Source organism: Nanorana parkeri, unplaced genomic scaffold, assembly GCF_000935625.1.
Source record: "Nanorana parkeri isolate BGI_ZX_2015 unplaced genomic scaffold, ASM93562v1 scaffold77, whole genome shotgun sequence".
NCBI classification, from domain to species: domain Eukaryota; kingdom Metazoa; phylum Chordata; class Amphibia; order Anura; family Dicroglossidae; genus Nanorana; species Nanorana parkeri.
The window spans coordinates 702619-721263 of NW_017306345.1; the positions used below are offsets into that span (position 1 = coordinate 702619).

The following is an 18645-nucleotide window of genomic DNA, read 5'->3' on the forward strand; positions in this document are numbered from 1 at the left end:
GAGAATTGCGGGGGGGGGGGTATGTATGTTGTGCTGAGCAGACATGCGCTCTTGTGGCTCTCCCTGCTGTTAATCGGATCCGGACTCACCTTTTTACACGGGTCGGGTGCACCTACATGTGAAAACAACGATTGCGCCACAACACATGTTGCATATCACCACGAATGTTGGAGTGCAAGCATTAATTCTAGGGCCATCAGTCACTGTCAACACTTAACTAATGAGTGGTAAAAGCTTTTAAAGCATCGGCTATGGGCAATTTTAGGTATGGTAGATTTTTCAATTTTACAGGCACACGCGATTTTAAGGCTTGTCATGTTTGGTATCTATTAACCAACGTGACCCCGTCTTTTATATTTTACCAGCAAATTGGATAATAATAAATGTTTCATAACATAGGGAAAGTTTTTTTGTTTTTTTTTCAAAATGTTTGGTACTTTTTTCTTCATATAGTTAAAGTAAAAAATTCCAGTGGTGATTAAATACCACCTAAAGAAAGCTCTTAGGTACGGTGTTGCATGACTGAATAAATGTCAGTCAAATTACTTCAGTGTTGACTACTGAAATGTGGCCTGGAAAAAATGGGGGTTTAACACCTCGGTCTTCAAGTGGTTAAACAAGGGTCAGAACCTGCTGAAAACTTCACTCATTGCTGACAGTGCACACAGGGTAGCTTGGACCCTCCTTCATTCTCCTTAGAACAATGAAAGATCATGACCCGATTGCAAGGAGCTTTTTCGACACATATGACTACCTGGGACATTTTAGCCATTTAGACATGGTCTAGTAATTGCAAGGGATGCATGGAACCAGAGACATCACTTGGCTTTATCAAGCTGTCTTCAGCCAGCCATACTTACTTGATTTGACTAGACAAACCAGGAAGACAGAGCAGTTCAGTTCTGAGCGCAGAAGTAAGCACTGTTTTATATTTTAGTTTGTTTTTTTTTTAACTCCAACAAATTACAAGGTTTTTCATTTTGTGAGAGGGTACAATTTATAAACTAGGATGCTTACAAGTAGACATGTAAACAGGATCTGCAGCTTTGAAAAACCACACTGAATCACACTTATCACTGCATGGCAACACATTCTGAAGAAAAGGCATGGACATCCATGCCTATACTGCAGGCAATCCAAGACACGCCATGCTAGCACTGAACTGAAAGATAGCAGTAACACAAAGTAGAAGAAGAATTACATTTTGTAGAAAGTCCAGGTTCGCTGCAAATATTGAGAAATTATTGAGAAATCCATGCTCAATTAGTCATTACACTGTGTTAGTGATGTTATCCTAACTCTCTGCTCCAAACTCTAATCAATATTGTATTCAACAGAATTCAAAAGTATACCAGCTGCAAAATTAGATTTTGATGGGGTCATTGTTGTTTAATTAGTTGCCAATATAAGCAAACCCAAACAACCTCTGAGTTATGATGAAATGATGGTGCAGTTGAGTGTTGCATGCACCACTCCCCATTTTTGATTGGATCCTAACAGTTCAGAGTTTGATGCACTCTGGAGGAAGGTTTCAATGGAAAATGGAATTAAGGTCAGATTTGCCAAAACAATTTCCAATTTATGTAGTTACATAAAGTTTAAAACAATATTACACTAAATGTAACCAACTGTAGTACGCTCCTTTTTTTTAAAAGCAAATATTTATCTGCCTGCCGTTGTTTTTATGTCTCGTGTGTGTCTAGAAAATTGTGTAGTCACCAAAGTTCACAGCTTATCAACGGCATCTGTAATAGAGAAATATTGAGACACATCACCCAAGACAAAAACAAAAGTGTATGGTTGTATAATCCTTTTCCTTCTGTTTCTGTAATTAATTTGTAACAAAATTTGTTTTAAAAAAAAGAAAGTGTAATCAGATTGTTCTGACATATCATTCACTGTTAAATAAATCAAAATACAAAAAATGGAAAAACAGCAGCAAAGTAGAATTGTTACACATAGCAACCAATATAGTTCCATGTTTAAATTTCCCAGGGCTAGTTAAAAGAGGTAGTTCAAATTGCCTGTGTCATTTTACATTCTCTATATAATAGCATTGCCACTTTAAAATTAAAACTTAGTAGGTGTATTTAGAAAATGTCTTAAGTTTAATATTCACATCGCATTTCAGCCACTAGATAATGCGAGGAGCATAGGAAATTCCTATGCTCTTTGGATCCACAGCAATGCTTTGCCAATGTGAAATTCAGATGTTTGCAGAGTTTTTCGCTCTGCAAATGTTTTATAAATACACCGCTTTAAGTGTATATAAAATCCAGGAGGGGTTCCACCAGAACAGAAATGGAGAACTATTCCATATACTTGTGGCAGTGACAGCTAAGAAAGCCTTTTTTCTCATGTTGGAGAGATTTTCTCTCACTTCTTGTTGTGTTAGTGTAGCCACTGGAAGTAAAAGGAAAATTTGCCCAATAAGAGACAGAGAGCAAAAAAACAAAAACTGATAGTTTTGAACCACTCTATCCACAACTAAGGATACAGCATGACTTTACACTTGTGTCACATGCTTTCACATACTAGAATAACAAGCTGTAAAGGCTGATGCATCCCCATTAGTTGCCAAACTGAGATGAGAAAAATAAGCCATGCACTGTTCCCAAGTAAAACTGTAAAACTAAAATGTTTTCTTATATTCCAAATATAAAAATTAGTCTGCCACCTGTGGGGAGCAAATTAATACAAATGTGGGAAGAAAAAAAAAACACCCAACATATCTCTGGGTTAAATGATCAAGTTAATTTCAAAGTGACAGTGCTAGAGACAGACAGAGAGCAGTGTCAGCTGAAGTGCACAGCATGCATTGTAATAGTGTTGAACTCACTGCCCACAGAAGCAGCAGCAGCACCAGCAAAAGTAGAAGTGGCTGGGGGAGAAGTAGCAGAGGACAGAGCTACATGTGTTGGACTAGAGACATGTTTAGCATCGATGTGCTGGCTTATGGTGGAAGGCTGACGCCTCAGAGCCCCTTGTAAAGAGGTACCGCCCGTCTGGAATGTATAAACTACGTCCATCTGTAAGGAATCAGAGGAAGACACACAAAAGTCAGAAAAGAAATGAGGGAAGGCCACAGGGTGGAAGGGGGTTGGGGAGAGAGAAAAAAAAGGAAAGTGATGAATAAAAGGCTAGAAGGGACATGTTAGAGAAAGACAGGTACATATATTACATTCCATACAAAGAGGAAACAAAGTGGTAATAAAATGTAAAGCAGTATAGACTGAATTGAAGTAATAAAAAGGCACAGAACATATAGAGCAGTGGTTCTCAACCTTTCTAGGGCCAGGACCCCTGGGTAACGTTTGCCAAGTTGTGATGACCCCCAACGGTAAAAATTTAACAATGCGATATGTGATTTTATAATTTTCTAGACTCGATAAACGTATATCGTTATATAGTCTCTCTTGAAATATTTTGTAATTCTGCATTTTATCAATAAAATAGAAATACATTTATTCCAAAAAAAATTAATTTAGGGATGCACCAATACTAGTATCTGTGCCAATACTGAGCGTTTGGGCGGGTACTCATACTAGCTCAAATGTTCCAATACTGGAGCTGCCGGTCAGAGGGAGGTTCCATGCATCCGTGTGACACTGTTGGTCAGACCAATCAGGAAGAAGGGTGGTGGGTTATGACCTGCCACCTGGCTTCCTCATTGGTCAGGAAGCCAGTATGCAGTGCTGCAAGGGAACATGAAACCAGCTTCTCAGGAAGCCAGGCAGTGGGTCATCTTCTTGATTGGCCAGGAAGCCAGTCTTTCGGGGCACTGTTTTCGATAGCAAGAAACTGGGATTACCTTTGTTGCAGCATGGCTCCCCTTGAGATCACACTCCAGAAGGACTACAAATCCCAGTAATACATTACACAACAAAGCAGAATACCAGCAACTATAGAGGACTACAAGTCCCAGCAATACATTATACAGCAATGCAGAATAATATGAAGCTACATACTCTTTGTTGCTCTGGGTTTGCGGCCTGATGTCTCCAGGGTCTCAGGATAGCTGTATGAGCTCTTAAGTGGCCAGTGAATCATTACTGTTCCCCATCGGAGTGCCCCTTACATTAGATGTTCCCATCAGAGTGCCCCCTTACATTAAGTGTCCCCTTACAATAGTAATTAATGTAGGGGGCATTCTGATGGGGACAACTAATAATCCGAGTGCCCCCTTAATTGGTCGTGCCCCATTACATTATTGTCCCCACATACTAACAGGCAGAGGGAGGCGGAGCAGGCTGCCTGATGCTGGGGGTGGGGCAAATGTGTCACTGGTTACCCCTCCTGTCATGCTGGGGGTGGGCACACAATTGACGTCACTGGTTGCAAGTGACGGTAGAAGTCCTAGCAATCAATGACTGTGGAAGAGGGGACATTGGATGCCATTGGTTGTTAGGATGCCAGTGGTTCTAGCAACCAATGACTAAAGAGAACGGGAGACCTGCAATGGTTTATGGCTGGCAGCCATATCAGCCAGACTTAACCAAGTGCAGGGACATGATCAGACACACCGCCGTTCAGTCCGTGTCCGAATCGCAGTCCACCAATCTAGTCATCCTGATCCTATAGGGAGATGGAGTGGGTGTCAGACCAGGCCAACAACCAACTATGATGACGCGTGGATTGGGTGCAATTGTCACTGCAGGCAGCAGATTGTGACTCAAAGTGTACATTGTGTTATCAGCTATGGCAAGGGCCCAAACATTTTTAGTAAATGGAGCAGCATGAAGAAAATGCTAAATCGAATGCTAATAAGTCAGCAGCCATGAAAATGGTGCTTAAATCATGCTTAACCATTCAAAAAGCACAGCTCTGTGATAACGCCGCAGCTGTGCTTTGAGAATGGCTAAGTAGAGGGAGGAAGGCTCAACAACTGAATGATTGTCTGTAATAATTCATGTTACACAGGATTTATATAGCACCAACAGTTTGCACAGTGCTTTACAAAGCACAGGGAGACAGTACAGTTACAATAAAATTGAATTCAAGAGGGTAAAGAGGTCCCTGCTCGTGAGAGCTCACAATCTAAAAAAAAATTGTTGCAATGCATCTGGGACCTTGAAGCACGACTGCTGCTGTACAGTGGATACAATGTACATGTAAATTCTGTAGGTTTACAAACAGTGAAGTGGTGGACTTTTTTTTGTGCAGTGCTGTTTATTAGGTCATTGCAGACATAATACCCAGGTGGCCAGTGCATCTGTTAATGGCTGTGATGTACATCATAGCTGCATCCTGTCTGTATGTGACCTGTATATTAACACTTTCGCCTCCTTTATCCTGCACATTAATCTTTTCATCTCCATCTTCCCACTGTATGTGACCTGTTCATTAAGCCATGCACCTCCTCCTCCCCCATCTGTACATGACCTGTAATTTTAATGATGCGCTGTATGTAGTGCACCATTACCAAACTCCATGCTCGATATCAGAATGTTTTTTCATTTAAAAAAATTGTGGCAAAAAATGAGACCTTAGGGTGCCTACTTACCGTACTGTCAAGGCATTTGTATTTGCTATCTTTTATAACAGAAAGGAAGAAAACTGTTTTTACTTTGGGCTTTTTCTTTTATATATTAAAAAATAATAATTAAAAAAACTGTGGTTATGAAATACCGCAAAAAGAAAGCCTTATCCGTCTCAAAAACATTATGTAAAATTCATTAGGGTACAGTGTTGCATGACCAGGTAATTGTCAAACGTACACAGCAATGAAAACTAAAAAATGGCCTAGTAATGTGGGGTATTATAGGCTGGTACTGAATTGTACCTGTGCCAGCCTATGGACATTAAACTATTTACATAACCTGAACAAGCAGTAAAAGAGTTTTAATCACTTCAGCTCTCATACCTGCGTACTCTACATGCACCAGAAACATTTTCACATTTCTAATATGGATCTGTTTTTAGCCATTTTTTGGGGAGGGGAGACAATGCTCTCTATTGACAATATTGTTTTAAATAAATATTTTATTTTCTATGCTATAGACCTAAAAAGAAATAATAAGTACATAAAAAAGTATTTTTTTTTCTGTTTTGACCAGTTAGCTTTTTTTTGAAAGTACCTTTACAAGCACTTTTCTACAATTTGTTCCATTTACAATGACACTAAAATGATGTTTCTGGTACAATTGGCAAAATTATGTGAAATTAAAACTGCAAATCTTTTTCCAATTTTACTATGACAATGACACTGAACAAAATGGTAAAAAAATAAATAAAAAACAAGAGCAGAAAAAAAATAGCTAAGGGGTAAAGGCAAGAAAAGAGTTAATTAGGGCTGATTAGGGTTGCTTAAGTGTTGAAAAGTAACACATTCATTTTGCATTTATTTATTTATTCATAGGTCAGTTTTTTAATCTACATATGAATGAAATATATAAATACAATTTTAAAAATTATACACATTGATTAATTGTATTTACTCAACTAAACCCTGTAGGCCAGGGGTCTCAAAGTACCGGCCCCCGGGCCAATTCCAGCCCCCTCCCTGCAAAAATGTAAGCAGGTAAGGGGGCTCTTTTTTTATGTGTATGTGCGCAGGGGCAGTTGTATTATTGTGTAATTAGCATGTGTGTATTTCTGTGTGAGTGTGTGTGAGTGTGAGTGAGTGTGTGTGTTTGCGGGGGTTCTATTTATATGTTTGTACGGGGGTCCATTTACACCTGTAAGTTTACATGCAATTAGGGATTCATGCGCCAGGCATTTGCATTTTCCTGCAGCAGGAATCCCTAATCGGTCGTTTACAAGCAGCAGCTGCCACTAGGGATGCACTGATGGGTATTTTCACGAGTACATGTACACCATACATAGCGCTGATACCGGAGCTTTACATTTTTAAATATATTTGCCTGCCTGAGGTCCCGTGCTTGCTAGGGGCCTCAGGCAGCCTGCTGGGGACCTCGCAGTAGCTGTCTTTGGCAATGTTAGTCCGGCCGTACATCTCCTCCTCCCCCTTCCTCAGACTGGCACGGCCCTGTCTTTTTGACAGCTGCTAAATGCCAGTAAAAGCGGCTGGGGAAGAGTAGCTAGATTAACAAACAAAGATTAAGCTGATATTTCAGTATCAGTGCTCACAAGAACGTCATGATGGATGCATACTAAACCATAGGAAATGTTCTGGATATTTATATCTAAGCATTTGTGCTTTTAGAACAATATAAGTTGCAGTTTCGTTCCCTTGATTTTTTGTCTAAGGGCGATCACAGTCTGCGCCTGAGAGCATCAGAAGTAGAAAAATGAATCCAAACAGCCAGCAATAAATCATTTTAACTATTTGCAGGGAGATGCTGAACTGGGCTGCAACAGCTCTGTCCCAGCCACTGTACCAAGAGGAAGCGTCATGACCTGGGGTGGACTGACAACACATGGGGACACTGGGCAATACAAGATTATTGGGGGCCCCCCAATATACATTGGGGCCCCCTTGTGCTCCGCCTATAACTCACATTTACATTCTTGTTTTACAGAAGCTATTTCTCCAAACTATTTTCAAAACAGCGGGTCTATTCATTAAAAGGTGAATTGCAGGGTAATCGGTAGGAGAATTTCTAAATCTAGAACAATACAGGCAATTTTTCTGGTTTGGCTATTTTGACCTAGATTCTTCAATTCTGCCAACTATCCTGGGTGGATTGCAGGAGAATTGGCAGGGGAACTGAATAATCTAGGACTGGAGCGGGGGTTTGGGTGCATATCGCAAGTGAGCAGTGGATGAGGGGTGCATAGGTGAATTATGTATTTGAGCTGTGGACATGGGGTTGACGAGAGTGGAGTATTGGAACAGGGATGCAGAGGTGAATGGTAGAACTGGAATGCATGGGGTGCTGAGGATCCAGAGGTGAATGGTAGAGCAGGAATGCAGGGGGTGCAGTGGTGATCAGTGGAACTGGGTTGCAGATGTGAATGGTAGTAAGTGGGTACAGAGCTGAGTGGACTCTTGTCTCCTCAATCTCTTTTTCTATTTCAAAAGGGAAATATCAGGGGTCCCCCCCCCCAAAACAAGTTTTGGTTTCGGCCTGACAATGTTTTTTTTTTCGGTTTCAGTCTGAGAATTGCATTTCGAAAATATATACTGTATATATAAGAGACTATATGTAGGAAATTGCAAATAAAACTGGCATCATAAGTAGTAACCAACATGGTTTCATGAAGGACTGTTCTTGCCAGACCAACCTATTAACATTCTATGAGGAAGTCAGCATTAACCTAGACAGAGGAATACCAGCAGACGTGGTGTATCTGGACTTTGCTAAACCAATCGACACAGTACCCCACAAACGTCTACTTCATAAATTAAGGTCTATAGGTCTAGATTAAATTGTATGTACGTGGGTGGAAAATCGGCTGCAAAGACGGATCAGGGTAATAATAAAACAGTAATTTTCTAACTGAGAAAAGGTTGCAAGTGGGGTGCCTCAGGGTTCAGTTCTGGGACCAATCCTGTTCATCTTATTCATCCACGACAGAAATTGGACTAAAAAGTTTGATTTAGTTTATTGTGGATGATACAAAAATGTGTAGGGCAGTAGTTTCCGAGTAGGAGATAACTGCACTTCAACAGGACCTTAACAAAATTGAGGCCCGGGCTACAAAATGGCAAATGCAATTTAATGTTGAAAAATGTTAGGTTATGCACATGGGAGCAAAGAACGTGTGTGGAAACTACCACTTGGGGAAGTTAACCATGGAAAAAGACCTATCACAGATTTGGTAATAGTAAGCAATGCCAAGCAGCAGCCAGCAGAGCAAACTGGATACTGGCATGTATTAAAAGAGGTTTCGCGGCAAGGGACAAAAGACTAATACTACCACTGTATAAATCACTGGTTCTGCTCATCTTGAGTATGCGGTGCAGTTTTGGTCGCCAACTCTCTGGAGAGACGTCATCGAGCTGGAGAGAGTTCAGCGAAGGGCTACAAAATTAATTAAAGGGATAGAAGGCCTGAGTTACGAGGACTGCCTTCAACAATTAAAATGATTCACCTTAGAAAAGAGGCAATTACGAGGAGACCTTATTGCAGTGTTCAAAATCATCAATGGGAAACACAAAATATGGAGAAATCTGTTCAATAAGAAAACTGTATTGAGAACATGCAACACAGTAACATAACAGGAGGATGGAGGAAAGGGGGTTCAATCGCAGAAATCATAGGGTTTTTTTTTTACTGTGAGAGTAGTGAAAGTGTGGAATTCCCTTCCACAGGCGGTAGTCTCTGCCGAGAGCATTGATAAATTCAAGACACTTTGCGATGAGTTTCTTATTTCACTTGGTATACAAAAATATGGGCAGTGTTAGAGTCAAAGAAATACAGATAAACAATCACACATACCTATACACACATAGGTTGAACTGGATGGACCCTTGTCTTTATTCAACCTTATCTACTATGTTACTATAGATCTCTTTAGGCTCACGGGAAGACATATACCAACATCCTCCCATGATCCAAAACTGAGTATATAGCGGGCTATTGCACGCTATATGCTGAGAGTGCCACAGCTGGGACAGATCCCGACAATACTGTTGAGATCCACCCCACTGGTTTATTGGCAGAGCCAGCTATCATTGCCCCCTCCCCAGTCCGTCCCTCCAGTCAGCGCTGGAGGATCAGAGAGCGGAAGGGGAGAATCCCAGCAGGGAGCGGTGACTGACAATCACCGCTCTCTGCAGGGGGATGATTGGGAAGTGAGCAAGCAGGGGTATGTTTTTGCTCACTTCCCGATCAATAGAGCCAACGTGTGACAGTTTCAATGTTACACGTCGGCTCTATCTGGGGATGAGTGTAATTCACTCACCCCATAGTTCTCCTTTAATGGATGAATGATAAGGGCATTCAAAACTGTATACACAAATCCTTACCGATATTTAAGTAAATATTTTTATTGATAGGATGACCCTAAAACTGACAATTTGTTTCAACAAAGATGCTTTGCAGTGGAGGTTTTCCTTAGAAATGTGTTAAAATTTTACATTGCACAGCATTGCAAATAAACAAGATGTTTCTATATCAAGAGAAAGGCTGCCTAATAGTTTATACTGTAACTTACTTCACCATCTGTATTTGGTCTGTTACATTACACTGAAAATAGCAAGAGCCGTAAAACTGGACAATAATTGTGGTGCCTGTAGCTGTGAAGGTGACTATGTACCTGAGTTTGTATCCGATTCAAACCTCTAAACCACAAGACCTGTCCTCTCCTGAGCTCCATTTCTCCATGATCAATTTCATCCTCATCCTCTGCGAATTGCTCCTGTTGAATATTTTCTTTCATTGCTCCATGTCCTGCCTCTTTTAAGAACTTAAGTCGACTTGTAGGAACTGAACAGATAAACTATGTAGGCAAGAAAGTAAAAAGAAATATTATTAGGAGACAACAGGGCCAAAAAAGCCAATTAACCTAATTTAATTTAGGACCTGCTTAGATGCAGGCTGGATGCTTAGTAGGTAATGCTGACCTCTGAAAAGTGCCCACCAAATGCCAGGTCTAAGTTCAGCTAAGCACACTTGCCCCTGGTTGGTGGAAGTGGCTTTGCTTAACAGCATCCTGAGTCTGGCTATTACTATTGTTTCCTCTTCCAGGAGAGCATTGTAAATTAGGTCAAAATGCCATCCCAATAAAAAGATAGCTTCAGTCTCTTCTGAATCCAGCCCCAATATAAACAAGCTGAGTATACACGCTTATATTTCTTTTGTTCAACCTGCGGCCTGAACAAAGAAAATATAAAGATTTCTCCATCAACGCTTATGAGTTTTGATGGAAGAATCCTCGCTGTGTGCATTGTATTCTGACAGCAGCTGCCAGCCATCGTTAGAATACACAAATGGAGCTAGCAGCCAATCAGCTGCTAGCTCCTTTTGGGTATTCTGACAAAGGCAGAGAGTTTGGATATTCTGACAGCGGGCATTCATTTTCCAAACAGCTCCTTCGACCAGCTGATTGAGTGATGCCTGGCGGAAGGGTGCAGACAGCATCAGGAACCGGCTGAAATTCGATATATGTATACCTGGCTTTAGGGTCAGGACACTGCAGGTCAGCCAGAATACCTGTTAGTGGCTCTATGGTTCCTAGACTAGAATGCTGCAGAGTCTCCCAGCAGTCAGCAAAACTTCATTAGTGATTGTCTGAAATGATGACTGCTGGGAGACTATTTTGCTTTTCCTGCCATTGCTGGTGCCTCAGCAATGTACCCGTGTGTCTGCATTCCCTGGACCTGTGGTTTTACCTTTGATAATTCTGCACTGGCGCTGGTCCTGTTTAAAACCTGTATACTACCCTGCAGTACTCTGCTCTGCCTTGTTTCCCTGGTTAGTCTTTTTTTCCTTTTGTACATATGTAGCTCGTTAGGTAGGTTCCACTATTGTATTTCTGTTTTCACATCAGAACAGCACTGTTCATTTTGTTGTTACTGCTCCATAAAAAAGTATGTGTGCACAATACAGAGGTGTGCAATTTGTATTGCCCGACGCCCGAGACATGAAGTTCGGGGCTCTGGGCAGGTGGTTTTCCCTCTACATTTAGCCCTGATGTGGGCAAGCAGGGCTAAATGCAGAGCAGGGAAGCCGCCACTCATTTCATACAAGTGATCTGGGTTGCTTTATAGCCACCCAGATGACTTGTAGCAGCCTTCTTGTCCGTCCACCCCACTAAGGTTTTCGGGGTCCCCCGCTCTTATGGGACCTGAGACCATGGCAAATGACTTCAGGATGGAGAGCGGGGAGCAGAGCGGAGAATATCCATTCTCCTTTCTGCTCTGTGTGTCCAGTGAGACAGCAGCGCTGTACTCACAACGCTTCGTGTCTCAGCTGCCACAAGCTAGGCTGCACAGGAGATTGAGAACAATGCTGTGCTTGATCTTCTGTGCTCGAGTCTAATTGGTGGACATCTAGTGTAATTGTGGGGAAACATTATGGAGACCATAATGTTACCCGGTGTGCGGTCACGTAATGACGCCACATGCACTTCACTGCCAGAGGCCATCTTAGTGATGGACGCTGGCAAAGAGAGGAGGGGACGTTCATCCGGCGGGATAAGGTATGCCCCCGAGTCCCCTCTTCTCTCATGCAGCAGTCGGGCTCTCGGTTCATGACCGAGTGCCCAAATTTTTTATAGGGGGTGACACCAAAATGACTGACAGTCATTTTGGTGTCACCCCCTCTGATGGTGTCACCCGGTGCATGATGCACACCGTTTGTGAAGCCACTGCGAATGGCACTATGCGTACCCTGTACTGCTGTCTTGCGCATCCCTGTGCCATGACCTGACTGCGCAGACCAATGAAAAGCGCTTCTTCCCACATTTAAATACGGTTTTGGTTAAAATTATTTTTTGTATCACAAGTCGATTGTCATGAGGCACAAGTAGATTGGGCCCCCGCTTTAGTCTTTGGACAAGTAGTTAACAGAACCCCACTGTGGCTTGATAAAAGCTGGAAATGGGCTTACTTACCCTAATTAACCACCTGACCAATTTAATTCAGATATCTTAGTAATTTATAGAATGAGTTATTAAACTGAGTTTCTTAGACTTTATTCTGAGACAATATTGCAGATAAGACCTCACTGACCATTCTATAATTTCTCAAGCAAACACAACAAATCGGACTGGATGTTGTGGAAAGGGACTTTCATAGCTTTGGAAAGAAAAATAGAATGAATGACTTCAAGGCAATAAATAAGCTCCCAGTGTATAGTCCATCATACAGCCCCTTACAGCGTCATTCACTTAATCAAAGAAATATTGCAAAGAGGTATTGCTATTAATTTTAAATTCTATGCAAGCAACGTGGTAAAATGGAATTAACTTCAGTGACAATATATAAAGAAGATAAACCAACCTGACCCCACAATAATTCCCCAATTCCAATGAAGATGCACCAGAACCACTGGGCCAGAGTAAGACTGGAACAACTGAATGGCTTTCCTCCAAATTCCACAATCACTATCTAGAAGTAATTTAATAAAAGCAGAAATGTAAACAAATAAAATAAACAGAATATTCTACATGGTAAAAGTCTCATTATATAGACAGTTTATACACTTTTATACAATACAGGCTGCAATGTAAAGGGAAGTTCATTGAACAAGAAATATTTTATCAGTAAGAAAGCATTTCTAAAAATGAGTGAACTGATAGCAGACATGTAGAGAGATGTCACTGCTCCAAGCCTGCGTTAAATCCCCCACCTTTGGAACTCCAGCTGCCGACCAAAGAGAGCTTAACCATTCTCTATGATATCAGCAGGAAAGTAGGTCAACGACAACACATTACTTCCAACTTTATTGAACCTGGACATAGCCTAGGAACCCAACTCTCTAAAATTTCACCCAATACATGCTTGATTACAAAGACAGGGGAAGCAGGGAGGAAAAGAAAGGAAAAGATCTTTTATGCATTGTACAATCCATGCAGCTTAAGCATTAAAGGGATATACAGCATATTTACACACCATATAATCATCAAGTCACAAAAAGCTACACCATAATACTAAAACTAATACAAAGTTATGATTACATACAGTAACTCTAGTTAAAGTACAATATATTAACAACAAAAAAAATCCCAAAACTCCAAATTTTTTTAATTGAAACTCTTCAACATGAATATAGAGATTAAAAACCAACCACCAATAAAAACAAATTTAACCAAGAACATGAGTAGTAAGAGTGATGAGTAAAATGTAATATATCTATCCAATTTATATTGATCTACAGAAGATCAGCAGCTGATTGATAAAACTGGTATTTTTGATACTTGTAAAATCCTTACCTTGAAGTGCATTACAGGACGCAGGCTCCTTTAATCATAGATATATTTTAAAAAGTCTATCTTGGCGCTATTCAGGATCCCAGCGGTTTTTAGCAGTGATATACTCCAGGTTCGGGGGGCTGCTCCTTTGCAGGGATCAGGGCTTTCCACGACAGCTGTCACTAGAATATAAAATACAGAGCTCCGCCTACATGTGTAAAATCATTATTAACAAGATATAAAAACAGATGCTCAGTAAAATAATTACTTTATAAACCTGAAGTCGAAGACATGGCACAAATGCGGTTTTGAGAATGAAACTCATCCCTGACTTATGATACAGCAGCTGCCGGTCACAACAGTTTGAAAACTAGGCGCTGTGGCTTGGCTGACGCGTTTCCGGGGCATGCCCCCTTCTTCAGAGTCATAGCTAGCCCCAGCATGTGAGCCGAGTTAAGGTTGAAGGCAGGCCAAACTGCGGTCTTTAATTGGCCTGCCTTCAATCTTAACTTGGCTCACACACTGGGGTTAGATATGGCTTTTAAGCAGGGGCATGCCCCAGAAACACGTCAACCAAGCCACAGCGTCCAGTTTTCAAACTGTTGTTACCGGCGGCTGCTGTATCGGAAGCCAGGGGCGAGTTTAATTCTCAAAACCGCATTTGTAGCATGTCTTCGACTTCAGGTTTATAAAGTCACTCTTTTACTGAGTGTTTGCGAGTACATTTACTTGTTTGTATTTCTGGTTAATAAATGGTTTTATACACGTAGGCGGCACTCTGTATTTTATATCCTTTAATCATAGACTCTGGGTTATATGCAGCCACCTTCAGGTGACTGGGCACTGGAAAACAAAATTTGTAGGACAGCCCATATAACCCGTCCCACTCCCAGCAATCCTCAATTTTGTATCAAACAATGAGAGGAAAACCACCTGGACAAAAAGGGAGGGTGTCCTGTTTCCTGTACAGTACTCCAAACAAAAAGATTTTACAAGTCAAAAATCCAATTTTCGTAACTGTACATTACAGGACACAAAGTACAGGCTTCCTGAATCATAGATCCTAGGCCGTCCCCAAGCAATACAACTGAGGGGTGGGCAACATAGCAAACAATGCCAACAGGCCCTCAAGAACCAGCAAGTGAACCAATCCTGAACTCAAAGAGCAGCCTGTAGCACCTTATGGGTGAAGATGGCTATAACAGAAGCCTGAATATCCACCTGGTAATATCCACCTGGTAAAACTTCAAACATATGAACTAAAGACAAGGTGGTGCAAATCTGGGAAACTAGTACTGAAAGGCCCAAGAGGCACTAACAGAGGTACTCAAGTAAGCCTTAACAGAAAAGAGAGGAGCCCTATCCTTCAAGGTTAGGGCTGCGGAAATTAATGATTAATTTCTCGATTAATCGTTAAACTTTTTGATCGATTAAAATAATTTTGATCAAAAATGAAAACACTCACCTCTCGGCCGGCTTCCGGGAGTCCCGTCGGAGATCCGGTGACGTCACGGACATCGACGTCACCGGACTCCTCCCCCCTTCCCCAAGTGGCTCAGTCGGCTAACGAAGGGAAGGGGGAGGAGTCCGGTGACATCTAACGAAGGGAAGGGGGAAGGAGTCCGGTGACGTCGATGTCCGTGATGTCACCGGACTCCTCCCCCCTTCCCTTCATTAGCCGAAGGAGCCACTAGGGCCGGTGAGTATTTGTTCTGCACGAGCGCCAGCAAAGGCATTGGCCTATACGCATACAGCACAGCAATGAAGTAATACAATTAACTAGGATCACACTAATCCAGCACGTTATTATTCTGAGTTGCCCCACTCAAGTGGCGACCATATTGAGTGGGGCACGTGAGATTAATAACGTGCTGGATTAGTGTGATCCTAGTTAATTTGATTACTTCATTGCTGTGCTGTATGTATATAGGCCAATGTGGTTGGATCTGTATGCGAGTTATAATTAATCGAAATTAATCAATTAACATTTTTTTCGAATAGTCGAACATGAAAATTTTAATCATTACCAGCCCTATTCAAGGTATAAGCTTAAGTGATGATCCGCCCAATCCACTTAGCAATGGTTGAACAAGATGCAGAGCCTTCAGGCAGGATGAAAATATTATCTACTTGACAATTAGAGGTAGTGGCTGAAAGGTACATTCGCACTGCCCTCTCCACATCCAAACAGTGCAGGGAAATTCCATTATGATGCTTAAGAGCAGTGCAAAGAGAAGGCAGGACAATGTCCTGATTAAGGTGGAAGGAAGAAACCACCTTGGGAAGAAAGGAGGCCCAAGGTCTCAGAACCGCCTCATTGCTATGAAGGACTCAGGAAGGCTCTTTAAAGCATAAGGCTGCCTAATCTGAAACCTGTCTCACAGACGTGATAGCCACGAGGAAGGTCACCTTACAAGTAAGGTCTGTGAATGGATTATCCCTAATGGGCTCAAAGGGAGACTGCAGGAGAGCTGACAGGACCAGATTAAGATTCCAGTGGAACCTAGTCCAGACTGGATTGGAGAAATGACAGATTATGTCCCACAGAGTACTGTCTTGGATAGAACCCTTGTTCTTTGCACCAAGCATAGAAGGCCCTCCAAGTGGGATGATAGACTTTCCAAAAAGTCAACTTCTTAGCCTTCAGAAGGGTAGGAATAACAGAGTCCAACAGACCACAGTCCTTCAGGTCCTGAGCTTCAACAGTCAAGCTGTTAAAGCCAGTGACCAAAAAGCCGGATAGTTTACCGTGCCTGGGATAACAGGCCGTGCCGGTCGGAAAGAACCCAGGAGTTGGAGGATGTGAACTTATTCTGGGCCTGTCTGGCACTGCCAGGATCAGCAAACGCGCTCTCTCTCTCTATCCTGAGGAGCAGTTGACAAAGAATGATACTGGAGGGTAGGCATATATCAGCTGAAATTGATCCAACAGGTCACAACCGTGTCCACTACTAAGGCCCGAAGGTCCCTGGTCTGACCATAAATCTGTCCACCTTGTTGTTGAAGTGGGATGCCAATAAATCCACATCTGGCATTTGGGACAGATGTGCCAAAACACCTCGGGGCGAAGAGTCCATTCCCCCCTTATGCAGGTTCTAATGACTGATAAATTAAGCCGGCCAATTGTCTATTCCGAGAAAGTGAACTGTGTACAGGGTCAGAACATGCCTTTTGGGACAGGTCAGAATTATTTACACTTCCTTTTGAACTGTGCAACTTTTGCTGCCACCCCGATGGTTGCTGTAAGCCACAGCTGTGGCGTTGTCTGACTGAATCCCTGTTGGTCCTCCGTGAAGCCAACTTATCCACCTCTGGAGGGACAAGCGATTTGCTGAAGGGAAGTCTGCATTCCCTCAAAGACCATATCCCCTGGACTATCTCAGTCCGGTGAACTCCTCCTCAGCCAGACAGGCTGGCATCCCTTATAAAAAGGACCCTGGTCAGAGGGAAAAAATACTTCCCCCACCTCCAGCGATGGGTTGATAAGCCACCAGGTAAATTAGATCTTTGCATCAGTGAACAGGCATATGTATCAATTGTAATGAGTTTACTCCAAGCCACAAGGGTCTGGCAAACACCCATAGAGTCCACAGTCAGTTGCATGGCTGCACTCCTCAAAGTGAAGGAAGCATTAAGTAGACCATCCAAGCTTTTGTTCACAGGGTCTTAAAAGACCAAAAAGCATCCCCAACTGAGCCCTTCAGGGACTTGTTAAGGCAAAAAATAGCTGAGTCAACTACTAGAACCTTCCATTTTGAGTGGTAGGCCTTCTTAACATGGTATTGCTAAGGAAAACCTCTTAGGAGGGATGTAAACCTTATCTGGACGTGGCCAAACCTTGTAAAACATAGGGTCCAGATATGGAGGATGTGTTTGTCCCTTGCAAGAGCATGTGCTCAAAATAACTGATGGGAAACTGGGGAACCACCTCTCTGTGTGGGACTGATCGACTGCCACTCCCAAGCCAGGGATCATGCTGCCCACCCCTATATAAGGAAAGGTCAGGGTCCAGAAACACTCAAGGTGGAGGGAGGGAGACCCTCGAGCCTAAAGGTCCTCTAGATCTATCACAGGGGAGATTTGTAGACTCTCTGCTTCACCCATTTTGGGAGGGCATTCCCAGCTCCTCCATGGAGGGGGTCTTCAGGAACAGGGCTCCACCAGATCGGTGGACCATAGCGCTGGACCTGTAGAGCACCCTGTGGCTAACTGTACCTCATCACACTATTGTACCAAGGGTGAGCATTGAACACAGAGTCCAGTGCCAAAGCAACATTACAGGATGGCCCCACGTTGTCCACATGGAGGGGTCCCTGAGGCTTGTCAAGGGGCACTGATCTGGAAGCTCCAACATCACCGCCTAGATCACAGCTTAGATGGTAGAAATCTTTAAGTCAAGCCACAGATTAAAACAATATCCTTTCTTGATTTCACTTAACCATTTTGGACTATTTGGTGTATGTTCATTACATGTAATAATAATAATTAAAAAAAAATAATTCCAGGTGGTATTGCACAAATAAAAAAAAAATATCAAGTAGTGGGAGTGAATACTTTTTTAAGCCAATGTATACTCTCAGCGATCCAATATCGTCTGGATGGTTTTGTATAAGTATTATGTACTTCTCAGTTCTTCTGGAAGATAAAGCCGTGGACCTCCCTGCATGGAAGGGTTCTTGTCCTCCAACCCACTGGCTTTGCCAGATCCTGCATTTGCCTCATATTAGTTCCCTATATGTGGCCATGTATCCCAGCCCATTGTGGGTGGGGACGCCGATGTCACTTAGGGCCATGATGATGCGTTTGCGTCATTTCCAGGCGCGTTTGAATTTCTTCCAGCAGAAGTGGTCAGATGCAGTGGAGAGAGGGGGGGGGGGGGGGCGC

At 42.4% G+C, this 18645-nt stretch overlaps 1 protein-coding gene across 1 annotated transcript in view; it reads right to left on the reverse strand.

The window, feature by feature from the left end:
- Nucleotides 1-18645, reverse strand: part of LOC108804864 (plasma membrane calcium-transporting ATPase 2-like) — a 106921-nt gene that overhangs the window by 10136 nt on the left and 78140 nt on the right. The window contains exons 17-19 of the mRNA XM_018576774.1: nucleotides 12851-12958; nucleotides 10165-10347; nucleotides 2913-3029 (exon numbers count right to left, since the gene is read on the reverse strand). Coding sequence (XP_018432276.1) covers nucleotides 2913-3029; nucleotides 10165-10347; nucleotides 12851-12958 — 408 coding nt within the window. The remainder of the gene's footprint in view (nucleotides 1-2912; nucleotides 3030-10164; nucleotides 10348-12850; nucleotides 12959-18645) is intronic.